Source organism: Engystomops pustulosus, chromosome 1, assembly GCF_040894005.1.
Source record: "Engystomops pustulosus chromosome 1, aEngPut4.maternal, whole genome shotgun sequence".
NCBI lineage: Eukaryota > Metazoa > Chordata > Amphibia > Anura > Leptodactylidae > Engystomops > Engystomops pustulosus.
Window position 1 is genome coordinate 17,671,430 of NC_092411.1, and position 12,510 is coordinate 17,683,939.

Here is a 12,510-nt window from a genome sequence, read left to right on the forward strand (position 1 = left end):
TACTGAGGAGACTATTCTACAGATTCACAGCTCTTACAGTAAAGAACCAGCTACTGAGGAGACTACTCCACAGATTCACAGCTCTTACAGTAAAGAACCAGCTACTGAGGAGACTATTCTACAGATTCACAGCTCTTACAGTAAAGAACCAGCTACTGAGGAGACTATTCTACAGATTCACAGCTCTTACAGTAAAGAACCAGCTACTGAGGAGACTATTCTACAGATTCACAGCTCTTACAGTAAAGAACCAGCTAAGGGGGAGACTATTCCACAGATTCACAGCTCTTACAGTAAAGAACCAGCTATTGAGGAGACTATTCTACAGATTCACAGCTCTTACAGTAAAGAACCAGCTACTGAGGAGACTATTCTACAGATTCACAACTCTTACAGTAAAGAACCTTCTCCTGAGGAGACTATTCCACAGATTCACAGCTCTTACAGTAAAGAACCAGCTAAGGGGGAGACTATTCTACAGATTCACAGCTCTTACAGTAAAGAACCAGCTACTGAGGAGACTATTCTACAGATTCACAGCTCTTACAGTAAAGAACCAGCTACTGAGGAGACTATTCTACAGATTCACAGTTCTTACAGTAAAGAACCAGCTCCTGAGGAGACTATTCCACAGATTCACAGCTCTTACAGTAAAGAACCAGCTACTGAGGAGACTATTCCACAGATTCACAGCTCTTACAGTAAAGAACCAGCTACTGAGGAGACTATTCCACAGATTCACAGCTCTTACAGTAAAGAACCAGCTACTGAGGAGACTATTCCACAGATTCACAGCTCTTACAGTAAAGAACCAGCTGCTAGGGAGACTATTCCCCAGATTCATAGCTCTTACAGTAAAGAACCAGCTACTGAGGAGATGATTCTACAGATTCACAGCTCTTACAGTACAGAATCAGCTACTGAGGAGACTATTCTACAGATTCACGGCTCTTACAGTAAAGAACAAGCTACTGAGGAGACTATTCTACAGATTCACAGCTCTTACAGTAACCAGCTACTGAGGAGACTATTCCACAGATTCACAGCTCTTACAGTAAAGAACCAGCTACTGAGGAGAATATTCTACAGATTCACAGCTCTTACAGTAAAGAACCAGCTACTGAGGAGGCTATTCTACAGATTCACAGCTCTTACAGTAAAGAACCAGCTACTGAGGAGACTATTCTACAGATTCACAGCTCTTACAGTAAAGAACCAGCTACTGAGGAGACTATTCCACAGATTCACAGCTCTTACAGTAAAGAACCAGCTCCTGAGGAGACTATTCCACAGATTCACAGCTCTTACAGTAAAGAACCAGCTACTGAGGAGACTATTCCACAGATTCACAGCTCTTACAGTAAGGAATCAGCTACTGAGGAGACTATTCCACAGATTCACAGCTCTTACAGTAAGGAATCAGCTACTGAGGAGACTATTCCACAGATTCACAGCTCTTACAGTAAAGAACCAGCTACTGGGGAGAATATTCTACAGATTCACATCTCTTACAGTAAAGAACCAGCTCCTGGGGAGACTATTCTACAGATTCACAGCTCTTACAGTAAAGAACCAGCTACTGAGGAAACTATTCTACAGATTCACAGCTCTTACAGTAAAGAACCAGCTACTGAGGATACTATTCTACAGATTCACAGCTCTTACAGTATAGAACCAGCTACTGAGGAGACTATTCTACAGATTCACAGCTCTTACAGTAAAGAACCAGCTGCTGGGGAGACTATTCTACAGATTCACAGCTCTTACAGTAAAGAACCAGCTACTGAGGAGACTATTCCACAGATTCACAGCTTTTACCATAAGAAACCAGCTGCTGTGGAGACTATTCCACAGATTCACAGCTCTTACAGTAAAGAACCAGCGACTGAAAAGACTATTCCACAGATTCACAACTCTTACAGTAAAGAACCAGCTACTGAGGAGACTATTCTACAGATTCACAGCTCTTACAGTAAAGAACCAGCTACTGAGGAGACTATTCTCCAGATTCACAGCTCTTACAGTAAAGAACCAGCTACTGAGGAGACTACTCTACAGATTCACAGCTCTTACAGTAAAGAACCAGCTCCTGAGGAGACTATTCTACAGATTCACAGCTCTTACAGTAAAGAACCAGCTCCTGAGGAGACTATTCTACAGATTCACAGCTCTTACAGTAAAGAACCATCTACTGAGGAGACTTTATCACAGAATCACAGCTCTTACAGTAAAGAACCAGCTACTGAGGAGACTATTCCACATATTCACAGCTCTTACAGTAAAGAACCAGCTACTGAGGAGACTATTCCACAGATTCACAGCTCTTACAGTAAAGAACCAGCTACTGAGGAGACTATTCCACAGATTCACAGCTCTTACAGTAATGAACCAGCTACTGAGGAGACTATTCTACAGATTCACAGCTCTTACAGTAAAGAACCAGCTACTGAGGAGACTATTCTACAGATTTACAGCTCTTACAGTAAAGAACCAGCTACTGAGGAGACTATTCTACAGATTTACAGCTCTTACAGTAAAGAACGAGCTACTGAGGAGACTATTCTACAGATTCACAGCTCTTACAGAACAGAACCAGCTACTGAGGTGACTATTCTACAGATTCACAGCTCTTACAGTAAAGAACCAGCTACTGAGGAGACTATTCTACAGATACACAGCTCTTACAGTAAAGAACCAGCTATGAGGAGACTATTCTACAGATTTACAGCTCTTACAGTAAAGAACCAGCTACTGAGGAGACTATTCTACAGATTCACATCTCTTACAGTAATGAACCAGCTACTGAGGAGACTATTCTACAGATTCACATCTCTTACAGTAATGAACCAGCTACTGAGGAGACTATTCCACAGATTCACAGCTCTTACAGTAAAGAACCAGCTTCTGAGGAGACTATTCTACACATTCGCAGCTCTTACAGTAAAGAACCAGCTACTGGGGAGACTATTCTACAGATTCACAGCTCTTACAGTAAAGAACCAGCTACTGAGGAGACTATTCCACAGATTCACAGCTCTTACAGTAAAGAACCAGTTTCTGAAGAGACTATTCTACACATTCGCAGCTCTTACAGTAAAGAACCAGCTACTGAGGAGACTATCCTACAGATTCACAGCTCTTACAGTAAAGAACCAGCTACTGAGGAGACTATTCCACAGATTCACAGCTCTTACAGTAAAGAACCAGCTACTAAGGAGACTATTCCACAGATTCACAGCTCTTACAGTAAAGAACCAGCTTCTGAGGAGACTATTCTACACATTCGCAGCTCTTACAGTAAAGAACCAGCTACTGGGGAGACTATTCTACAGATTCACAGCTCTTACAGTAAAGAACCAGCTACTGAGGAGACTATTCCACAGATTCACAGCTCTTACAGTAAAGAACCAGCTACTGAGGAGACTATTCTACAGATTCACAGCTCTTACAGTAAAGAACCAGCTACTGAGGAGACTATTCTACAGATTCACAGCTCTTACAGTAAAGAACCAGCTACTGAGGAGACTATTTCACAGATTCACAGCTCTTACAGTAATAAACCAGCTACTGGGGAGACTATTCTACAGATTCACAGCTCTTACAGTAAAGAACCAGCTACTGAGGAGACTATTCTACAGATTCACAGCTCTTACAGTAAAGAACCAGCTACTGAGGAGACTATTCCACTGATTCACAGCTCTTACAGTAAAGAACCAGCTACTGAGGAGACTATTCTACAGATTCACATCTCTTACAGTAAAGAACCAGCTACTGAGGAGACTATTCTACAGATTCACAGCTCTTACAGTAAAGAACCAGCTACTGAGGAGACTATTCTACAGATTCACAGCTCTTACAGTAAAGAACCAGCTACTGAGGAGACTATTCCACAGATTCACAGCTCTTACAGTAAAGAACCAGCTACTGAGGAGACTATTCTACAGATTCACAGCTCTTACAGAACAGAACCAGCTACTGAGGTGACTATTCTACAGATTCACAGCTCTTACAGTAAAGAACCAGCTACTGAGGAGACTATTCCACAGATTCACAGCTCTTACAGTAAAGAACCAGCTACTGAGGAGACTATTCCACAGATTCACAGCTCTTACAGTAAAGAACCAGCTTCTGAGGAGACTATTCTACACATTCGCAGCTCTTACAGTAAAGAACGAGCTACTGAGGAGACTATTCTACAGATTCACATCTCTTACAGTAAAGAACCAGCTACTGAGGAGACTATTCTACAGATTCACAGCTCTTACAGTAAAGAACCAGCTACTGAGGAGACTATTCTACAGATTCACAGCTCTTACAGTAAAGAACCAGCTATGAGGAGACTATTCCACAGATTCATAGCTCTTACAGTAAAGAACCAGCTACTGAGGAGACTATTCTACAGATTTACAGCTCTTACAGTAAAGAACCAGCTACTGAGGAGACTATTCTACAGAATCACAGCTCTTACAGTAAAGAACCAGCTACTGAGGAGACTATTCCACAGATTCACAGCTCTTACAGTAAAGAACCAGCTACTGAGGAGACTATTCCACAGATTCACAGCTCTTACAGTAAAGAACCAGCTTCTGAGGAGACTATTCTACACATTCGCAGCTCTTACAGTAAAGAACGAGCTACTGAGGAGACTATTCTACAGATTCACAGCTCTTACAGTAAAGAACCAGCTACTGAGGAGACTATTCCACAGATTCACAGCTCTTACAGTAAAGAACCAGCTACTGAGGAGACTATTCCACAGATTCACAGCTCTTACAGTAAAGAACCAGCTACTGAGGAGACTATTTCACAGATTCACAGCTCTTACAGTAATAAACCAGCTACTGGGGAGACTATTCTACAGATTCACAGCTCTTACAGTAAAGAACCAGCTACTGAGGAGACAATTCTACAGATTCACAGCTCTTACAGTAAAGAACCAGCTACTGAGGAGACTATTCTACAGATTCACAGCTCTTACAGTAAAGAACCAGCTACTGAGGAGACTATTCCACTGATTCACAGCTCTTACAGTAAAGAACCAGCTACTGAGGAGACTATTCTACAGATTCACAGCTCTTACAGTAAAGAACCAGCTACTGAAGAGACTATTCTACAGATTCACAGCTCTTACAGTAAAGAACCAGCTACTGAGGAGACTATTCCACAGATTCACAGCTCTTACAGTAAAGAACCAGCTACTGAGGAGACTATTCTACAGATTCACAGCTCTTACAGTAAAGAACCAGCTACTGAGGAGACTATTCCACAGATTCACAGCTCTTACAGTAAAGAACCAGCTACTGAGGAGATTATTCCACAGATTCACAGCTCTTACAGTAAAGAACCAGCTACTGGGGAGACTATTCCACAGATTCACAGCTCTTACAGTAAAGAACCAGCTACTGAGGAGACTATTCCACAGATTCACAGCTCTTACAGTAAAGAACCAGATCCTGAGGAGACTATTCTACAGATTCACAGCTCTTACAGTAAAGAACCAGCTACTGAGGAGACTATTCTACAGATTCACAGCTCTTACAGTAAAGAACCAGCTACTGAGGAGACTATTCTACAGATTCACGGCTCTTACAGTAAAGAACCAGCTACTGAGGAGTCTATTCCACAGATTCACAGCTCTTACAGTAAAGAACCAGCTACTGAGGAGACTATTTCACAGATTCACAGCTCTTACAGTAATAAACCAGCTACTGAGGAGACTATTCTACAGATTCACAGCTCTTACAGTAAAGAACCGGCTACTGAGGAGACTATTCCACAGATTCACAGCTCTTACAGTAAAGAACCAGCTACTGAGGAGACTATTCCACAGATTCACAGCTCTTACAGTAAAGAACCAGCTACTGAGGAGACTATTCTACAGATTCACAGCTCTTACAGTAAAGAACCAGCTACTGAGGAGACTATTCCACAGATTCACAGCTCTTACAGTAAAGAACCAGCTACTGAGGAGACTATTCTACAGATTCACAGCTCATAATAATCACCCATATTGCACCCTAATATAATAACTTCAGCCCTATAATGGACCCCGATGCCTGAGCTGTAGCCGAGTCTCAGGGAGACTGATGATTTGTGAGGAGGAGACCTCGATGTGTCATGCGGATTTCATTCCATGGTACAAGTCTCCCGGCAATAATCTGAACCAAATGTGACTCCAAATGTTTTCCATGTGTCCCGGGGTTCACCTGCGTCAGTTTTCTTGGAGACGTCCCTTCCAGATGTGGGATGTCTTCCTCCGGTCCCAGACGTGTCTGCTCTGTGTGGCCTCTCCCTGCCGCTCTCCTTGCGGATCACCACCACGGCCTCTTTGCTCAGTTTGGCTCGGTGTAAGGCGCTCAGAGCGTCCCCGTGAGCCGCCCCTTGTAAGGAGAGGCCATTGATGGACAGGATGCCGTCTCCTCGCTCGATGATGGTGGAGGCCGTGGAGAAGACTCTGTGCACCTGCAGCAATGAGATAATATAGGGGTATAGAGAGAGGTGCACACAGGAGTATACATGTCCCCGTATCCCGGCACATCATCTGTAACTACCAAAACGTAATGTTGCGACGTCCTGCAGCGAGGCCACCACGCAGGATACATTCCTGGGCAGTGCAACACGAACGGACTTTAAGTCTGGAACATTTAGAGACCATTGCCTCCAAAAATCATGTAATAAACCAATTCCTTTATTTATATTCCAGGATTGTAGCTTCATGAAGTCTGTGTCCTCACACCGCTGTGCTCTGAGCCCCCTGCATTGAAGTAGTCCATAGCTCCTCCTCTCTACCCTGAGTGACGTTAGCGATATTCAACCAACTGTCTGCTACAGAATTTACTCAGAGCAAAGTGGAAGGGTTGTGGAGCAGCTTAAAGGACACCTGTCATCAGGTCTGTGTCACTTGTCCTGTCACCACTACCTGTTGGAGCAGCTCACAAGGATCCCATCCCAGCCTTTATCTAGTTATTTCATACATTATTCATTGTAAAATCATCTATTTTTTATCATGTAAATGAGGCTGGTCACATGGTCAGAGGCAGTGATGTCACCCCTGTTACCCCTCCCCTCTCCTCCCCCTGCTCAGGTCTGTGTGTAATGTATAGTAAAGCATTGCTGGTGTGTGTGCTGCATCTGCTGACATGCTGCATCCTCCTAATATACAGGTGAGAGACACAGACATCAGCTACACATGAATCTGACATGTTCTGCTGTAACATGGCTGCCTGGAGCTGCTGTATCTCTCCTATACACACACACATGCACACAGGCTGCAGGGGGCATGGCCACCAGCACCAGGAAGCACATCATTATACAGCCTCACATCATTATACAGGCTGTCAGTCATGCACTGGGGGTGTGGCTGTACCTCCCACTCATGAATAGAGTGGACAGCTTGAATATGCTAATGCTTCATTGGACATTTCACAGCTCATTTGCATACAGCTTTAGGACCTCATTGCTTAGGTTTACAGGCATGTAGAGGGACAATGAAGGGATAGAGGCAATGCTCTCTAATGGCAGTTTATGAAAATATATTTAGTTTAGGGGGGTTATTTTGCATGACGGGTTCTCTTAATGCACAGCAGTGTGAGGACACGCCACCAGTACAGTTGGGAGAAGCTACAATCGTGGAAAATCAACGTTTGGACTAATTGTTAATGGACAAAACACTGACTGCAGAGAACACAGTAACGTGAAGACATGCCCCCAGTGCACTTGGCTGTCTAAATGGCTATCCTCACACTGCTGTGCTCTTAATTTCCTGCATTCAACTTTAAAGTCCCTCCACTGCATTTTGAATGACTGCTGTAGTATTCAAGCAGAAGCTCTCTGCAGCTTCTACACAGAACAAAGGCGAGGGGCTGTGGTGAAGTTTTAATGCAGTTAGTGAAGCTACAATGCTGGAATATAAATCTGTATTTCACAATTCTGCTGCTACTAACAACATACCCAAAGGTCCGATTACACAGCTTTCTAGGGACAATACCAAACACTGGCTGAAGACAGCACAGAGCACAGCAGTGTGAGGACAATAACGAACACTAACTGAGAGGACAGGTGTGTTTGGTCTGCAGTCTATGATTTAAGAACCAATCCCATTCATCCCTGATCATCACTCACAGTGACTGCCTTCTGCTCCAGGTCGATTCCTCCTGCGATGCTGAACCCCAGGCCGGCCCCCTCCTCCTTACTCAGGACCACAAAGTAGACGTCTTCCTTTTTCTGTAGGATAAATCACATCAGGACAAATTACTAATCAATACAAACCATAACCAAGATACTATAGATATACACATGTGCCGCACATTGCATATAAATAATGTAGCAGAGCTGAATTTATTATATTATGTTGCACTAACCCATGTGGTTTTTTTCCCCACTAAACTCCAATCCCCCTCAGGTCGGGTATGAAATCTCCTTTTCTAGAATTTCCTCTTTTATGAAAAATATCACCTGTTTACCTATAAAAAAAATCTCCTCCAAGTCATATAATTATGACTCTTCTCACCTCATTTTCACATGAGATGAGTCAAGTTTAGGAGTTGCAGAGGCGCCAATCTTCTTTTCTATAGCACCTAGAAACATGTTACTGGTGTCATATTAAAGATAAGGATCTCATCTTTCCGACCATATCATGATCATGGCTTTGTGAGCTACAAAACCGAAGATGCCGTTTAAAACCTAGTTCAAATTTGCAACCTGCAGATAAAGATCCAGTTCCAGTTTTATTGCCTTTAAGTCCAGTTCTGTAGCTCACAGAATTGTAATCTGTGGGATCTGAAAGATGAGATTCTTATTTATAATGTGACATAAAAAATGTTTCTAGGTGCTACAGAACAGAAGATAGGGGCATCTGAAATGACATTACTCCTGCAACCACTAAACTTGACTCATTTCTTGTAAAAGTGGGATGAGAAGAGTCATATTTGCCTGATTTTGTGGGAGATTTTTTTTTAGGCAATATACGTGAGATTTCAATTAAGAGAGGGAAGTGTAGAACAGAGATTTCATACCCTACCTGAGGGGGCTGGTAGTTTAGTGGGGTAAAACCTGGTGAAAGGTTCCCTTTAAAGGTCTGTATAAAAAGTTTATGCAAAACCAAAATTCTGGGAGTAGCTCTACCATGGACAAACTCGACTAAGAAAATGTTTATCATAGGAAACTCTGAAATCCAGGCTCCAGATGTTGCGGCAAGCGGCCACGTTCCAGACTTTCTTAATCTGCGTGGGTATATACAGGCAAAGAGCAATCCATGCCCTTAAAGGGAAATTTTATGGCCTTTTAGAGGACCTGCAAAGTCCTTGAGGCAGGTCCCCGAATATACGTTTACACAGTAGGGCAGTTTTACTTACCCGGTCCTGTCGCGATCCCACGTTGCGCTGTCCGACGTGGATTCGGGTCTGTTGTGATTCACTAAACCCGTGTGCCCGAGTTCCTGCATCCGTCGCTTCTGCGCCGAGGTCCGCCGGAGTTCACCTTCTTCTTCCCGGTGCATGTAAGTGCGTGTCTTGCAACACAATTCCGTTTTTAAATTCAGCAGTGTGTCCGACGGCCACGCCTCCCCCATTATCTGTCAGGTGTAATCCACCGCGCGATGCGCCACAATCCGATCGCGTGCACCACAAACCCGGGGCAATTCGCCGCACAATGGAAATATTAAGGAAACCTGACGGAGTCGCGGTCCCGCGGACCCTTAGTAAATGAGCCCCAGTATCTCCATACATCCTTGAGCCCTTTTCTGCTCTTCCACTAGTTACAGAGCCCCAAACCCTCCCCAAAAACCACATTGACGTAAACAGCCCCAAATCTCGACATCAGCTTCCTGCCTATAAGAAACCTCCGTGCCAAATCAAACACGTCCCATAAAGACCCCGCAAATCGATGTCCACACGATGACCTTGCAAAATTAAGGTATCGCATATCTGTCAAATTCACCCCAAAGTTGGATATCCTTGTACAGAATAACCATAAAAATCAACGTAAAACACATCGTAAAAAAAAAAAGGTAAAAACTAAGGAAAGAATAAAAATTATAGATAAAAGGGCAAATACTAAATCTATAAAAACGCAGACACATACTCTGCAAACAAGTGGACTGCTCTATAGAACCCAAGGCTATAATCATGTGAGGCCGTGCGTAAGGTTAATGGAGGGTCTGGGCTATAACCCGCAGCAAAAATACAAGGCCCCGCTGTCCAATCCCTGCCAACCGGAGACTGTATTTATTACCCCAAGCTCCAAATATTACCAGCTAAAAGGGGACTGGAAACCACAAATGAGTTAAATTATCATGTAGGGAGATTTACGGGGCCAACTGACGGGTGTGGATACTGCAACGCGAAACATAAAAGAAAGCAAAACGAGAATATATGAAAAGTAAATAGACCGTGATCCTCAGTCATGGGTCAGGCACAGGGTACGTTCCCATCGCGGTCCCACTCCACCTGGTCCTATGCCAACATATCCCAGATAATGAGATAATGCTTCTTGTGAATCCTGTGAAATATCTCTCATACCACAAGTTCAATAAGATAAACACCTCGAGAAAACACGGATAAGAGAGAATGTTTCATTATCTCAGCCTAAATTTAGACTCTAGGGCCAAATACAGGAGTCGCGAAGGGATCCAGATGGTTGTGAAGTGATGTGGCTTTCACATTTAGGTAATTTAGCTGGATGAACTCTTGCAAAAAAAAAAAAAAAAAAGCCCTTAAAGGGATTGGCCACTCTTCTACATAAATTGCCCATGTGCCATTACTGCCTTAAAGGACATCTCCCACCAGGATGAAGGTTTGTAAACCAAGCACACTGACATACTGGTGTGTTCCCACTCAGGATTTGGACTTTTTATTTTAGCTTCTTAGGACCTTGTTCTTATGAAAATAAAGGTTTTAAAAAGTATGCAAATTAACCTGAGGGGCTTCAAACTCAAAAGATGTCAATGGAAATCCGTTATTTCCCAAAAACAAGGGCATAAGAAGCTAAAAGATGATCAGATCCTGCCAGAGGGGGCACACACCAGTATGTCAGTGTGCTTGGTTTATAATCCCTGAAGGTTCATCAAGTGATTCAGCAGTCCTGCTACTTACTTTAGTGTTGTCTGCAAACTCCCTGTGGATCTTTGTTTACATGTGTGAGCTCTGATAAATAGGAGGAGCTGCAGCAGGAGAGTTATAACTCATCCGGCTCCCTCCCCTCTCCCTGTGTCTGTCAATGAGACGGACTGTGGGGGAGACACAGTGGGTGACGCCATTAGGACGGACTGAAGGAGTGAGAAACAGGAAGTTGTGCATATGCAGAGGGCAGCTCGGTGAGAACAGGGAAAGGCTGCAGCTCTCAAGGGAGACAAAGAGACAGATACATGCGGAGACCTGTCTAATGAAAGAAGATTCAAAGTGGCCAACCTCTTTAAAGGACATCTACCACCAGGATGAAGGATTGTAAACCAAGCACACTGACATGCTGGTGTGTGCCTGCTCTGGCCGGATCCTCTCATATTCAAGCTGCTTATTCCTTTTTAAAATTATGCAAATGAGTGGGGGGAGCTCAGGGCCATATACATGATTTTTCTTCTTAAAAACCAGGGCATAAGAATTTTAATAAAAAACTGATCCTGCCAGATGGGGCACACAGCAGTATGTCAGTGTGCTTGGTTTACAATCCTTCATCTCTTCCATACGGCCATCATACAATGGGGTCCCTCAATCAGCCCAGAATAGGGACCTGTTCTATGTAGCTCTGGCAGACTTTATATATTGGTTCCTATCACTTTTCTCCTCCAACTACCTGTGGTTATGGCTTCCCTCAGCAATGCCAGACATCTCCTGAGGTTGTCTAGACGTAGATCTGCTGCGATCAGATGATTGTAGGGTGTCAATCACCTTAGGGTGCAGAGAGAACTCCTCAATCCTTCCGTTTTTTCTTCCATATCTTGTTTGGATAAAACTTATCAGTTACCTTCTAGATCTCCCACCCAAGTAAAGAACCTACTGTGCCCTACAGACAACATTGGCTTACACCAGAAATTTCATGTATGTTATTTCTGCAACAACAAAATATCTCCCAGCTAATCCTCTAACACAAGGTCACATTCACACGACCATAGGGTGACATATGCGAGGGTGTACATACGTCCCCCATAGATGGCAAAGGCTGCACGGAGTGATACGGTGCCGAACGCTCCATACACGGGGAAAAGATATGACGTATGCCGGCCCAGCCTCTTGAAACACACACAAACTGACCTTCAGAAACCTTCCCCCCACTGTCTAAGTACTTGGGTCCCATAGTGATTCATTGGGGCAGATTTACTTACCCAGTCCTGTCGCGATCCCGAGGTGCGTTGTCCGACGAGGATTCGGGTCTGCCGCGATTTACTAAGGTTGTGCGTCCAATTTCCTGCATGTGTTGCTTCCGTGGAGTGTTGAGGTCCGCCGGAGTTCACCTTCTTCTTCCTCGTTCATGTGAGTGATTGATCTTGCGAACCCAATTCCGTTTTTAAATTCCGCG

At 43.7% G+C, this 12,510-nt stretch overlaps 1 protein-coding gene across 7 annotated transcripts in view; it reads right to left on the reverse strand.

Moving 5' to 3' along the window:
- Positions 1-12,510, reverse strand: part of PDZD2 (PDZ domain containing 2) — a 243,302-nt gene that overhangs the window by 33,674 nt on the left and 197,118 nt on the right. For all 7 annotated transcript variants that reach the window (XM_072134274.1, XM_072134263.1, XM_072134271.1 and 4 more), the window contains 2 exons: positions 8,122-8,223; positions 6,207-6,462 (listed from right to left, as the gene is read on the reverse strand). In XM_072134274.1, coding sequence (XP_071990375.1) covers positions 6,207-6,462; positions 8,122-8,223 — 358 coding nt within the window. The remainder of the gene's footprint in view (positions 1-6,206; positions 6,463-8,121; positions 8,224-12,510) is intronic.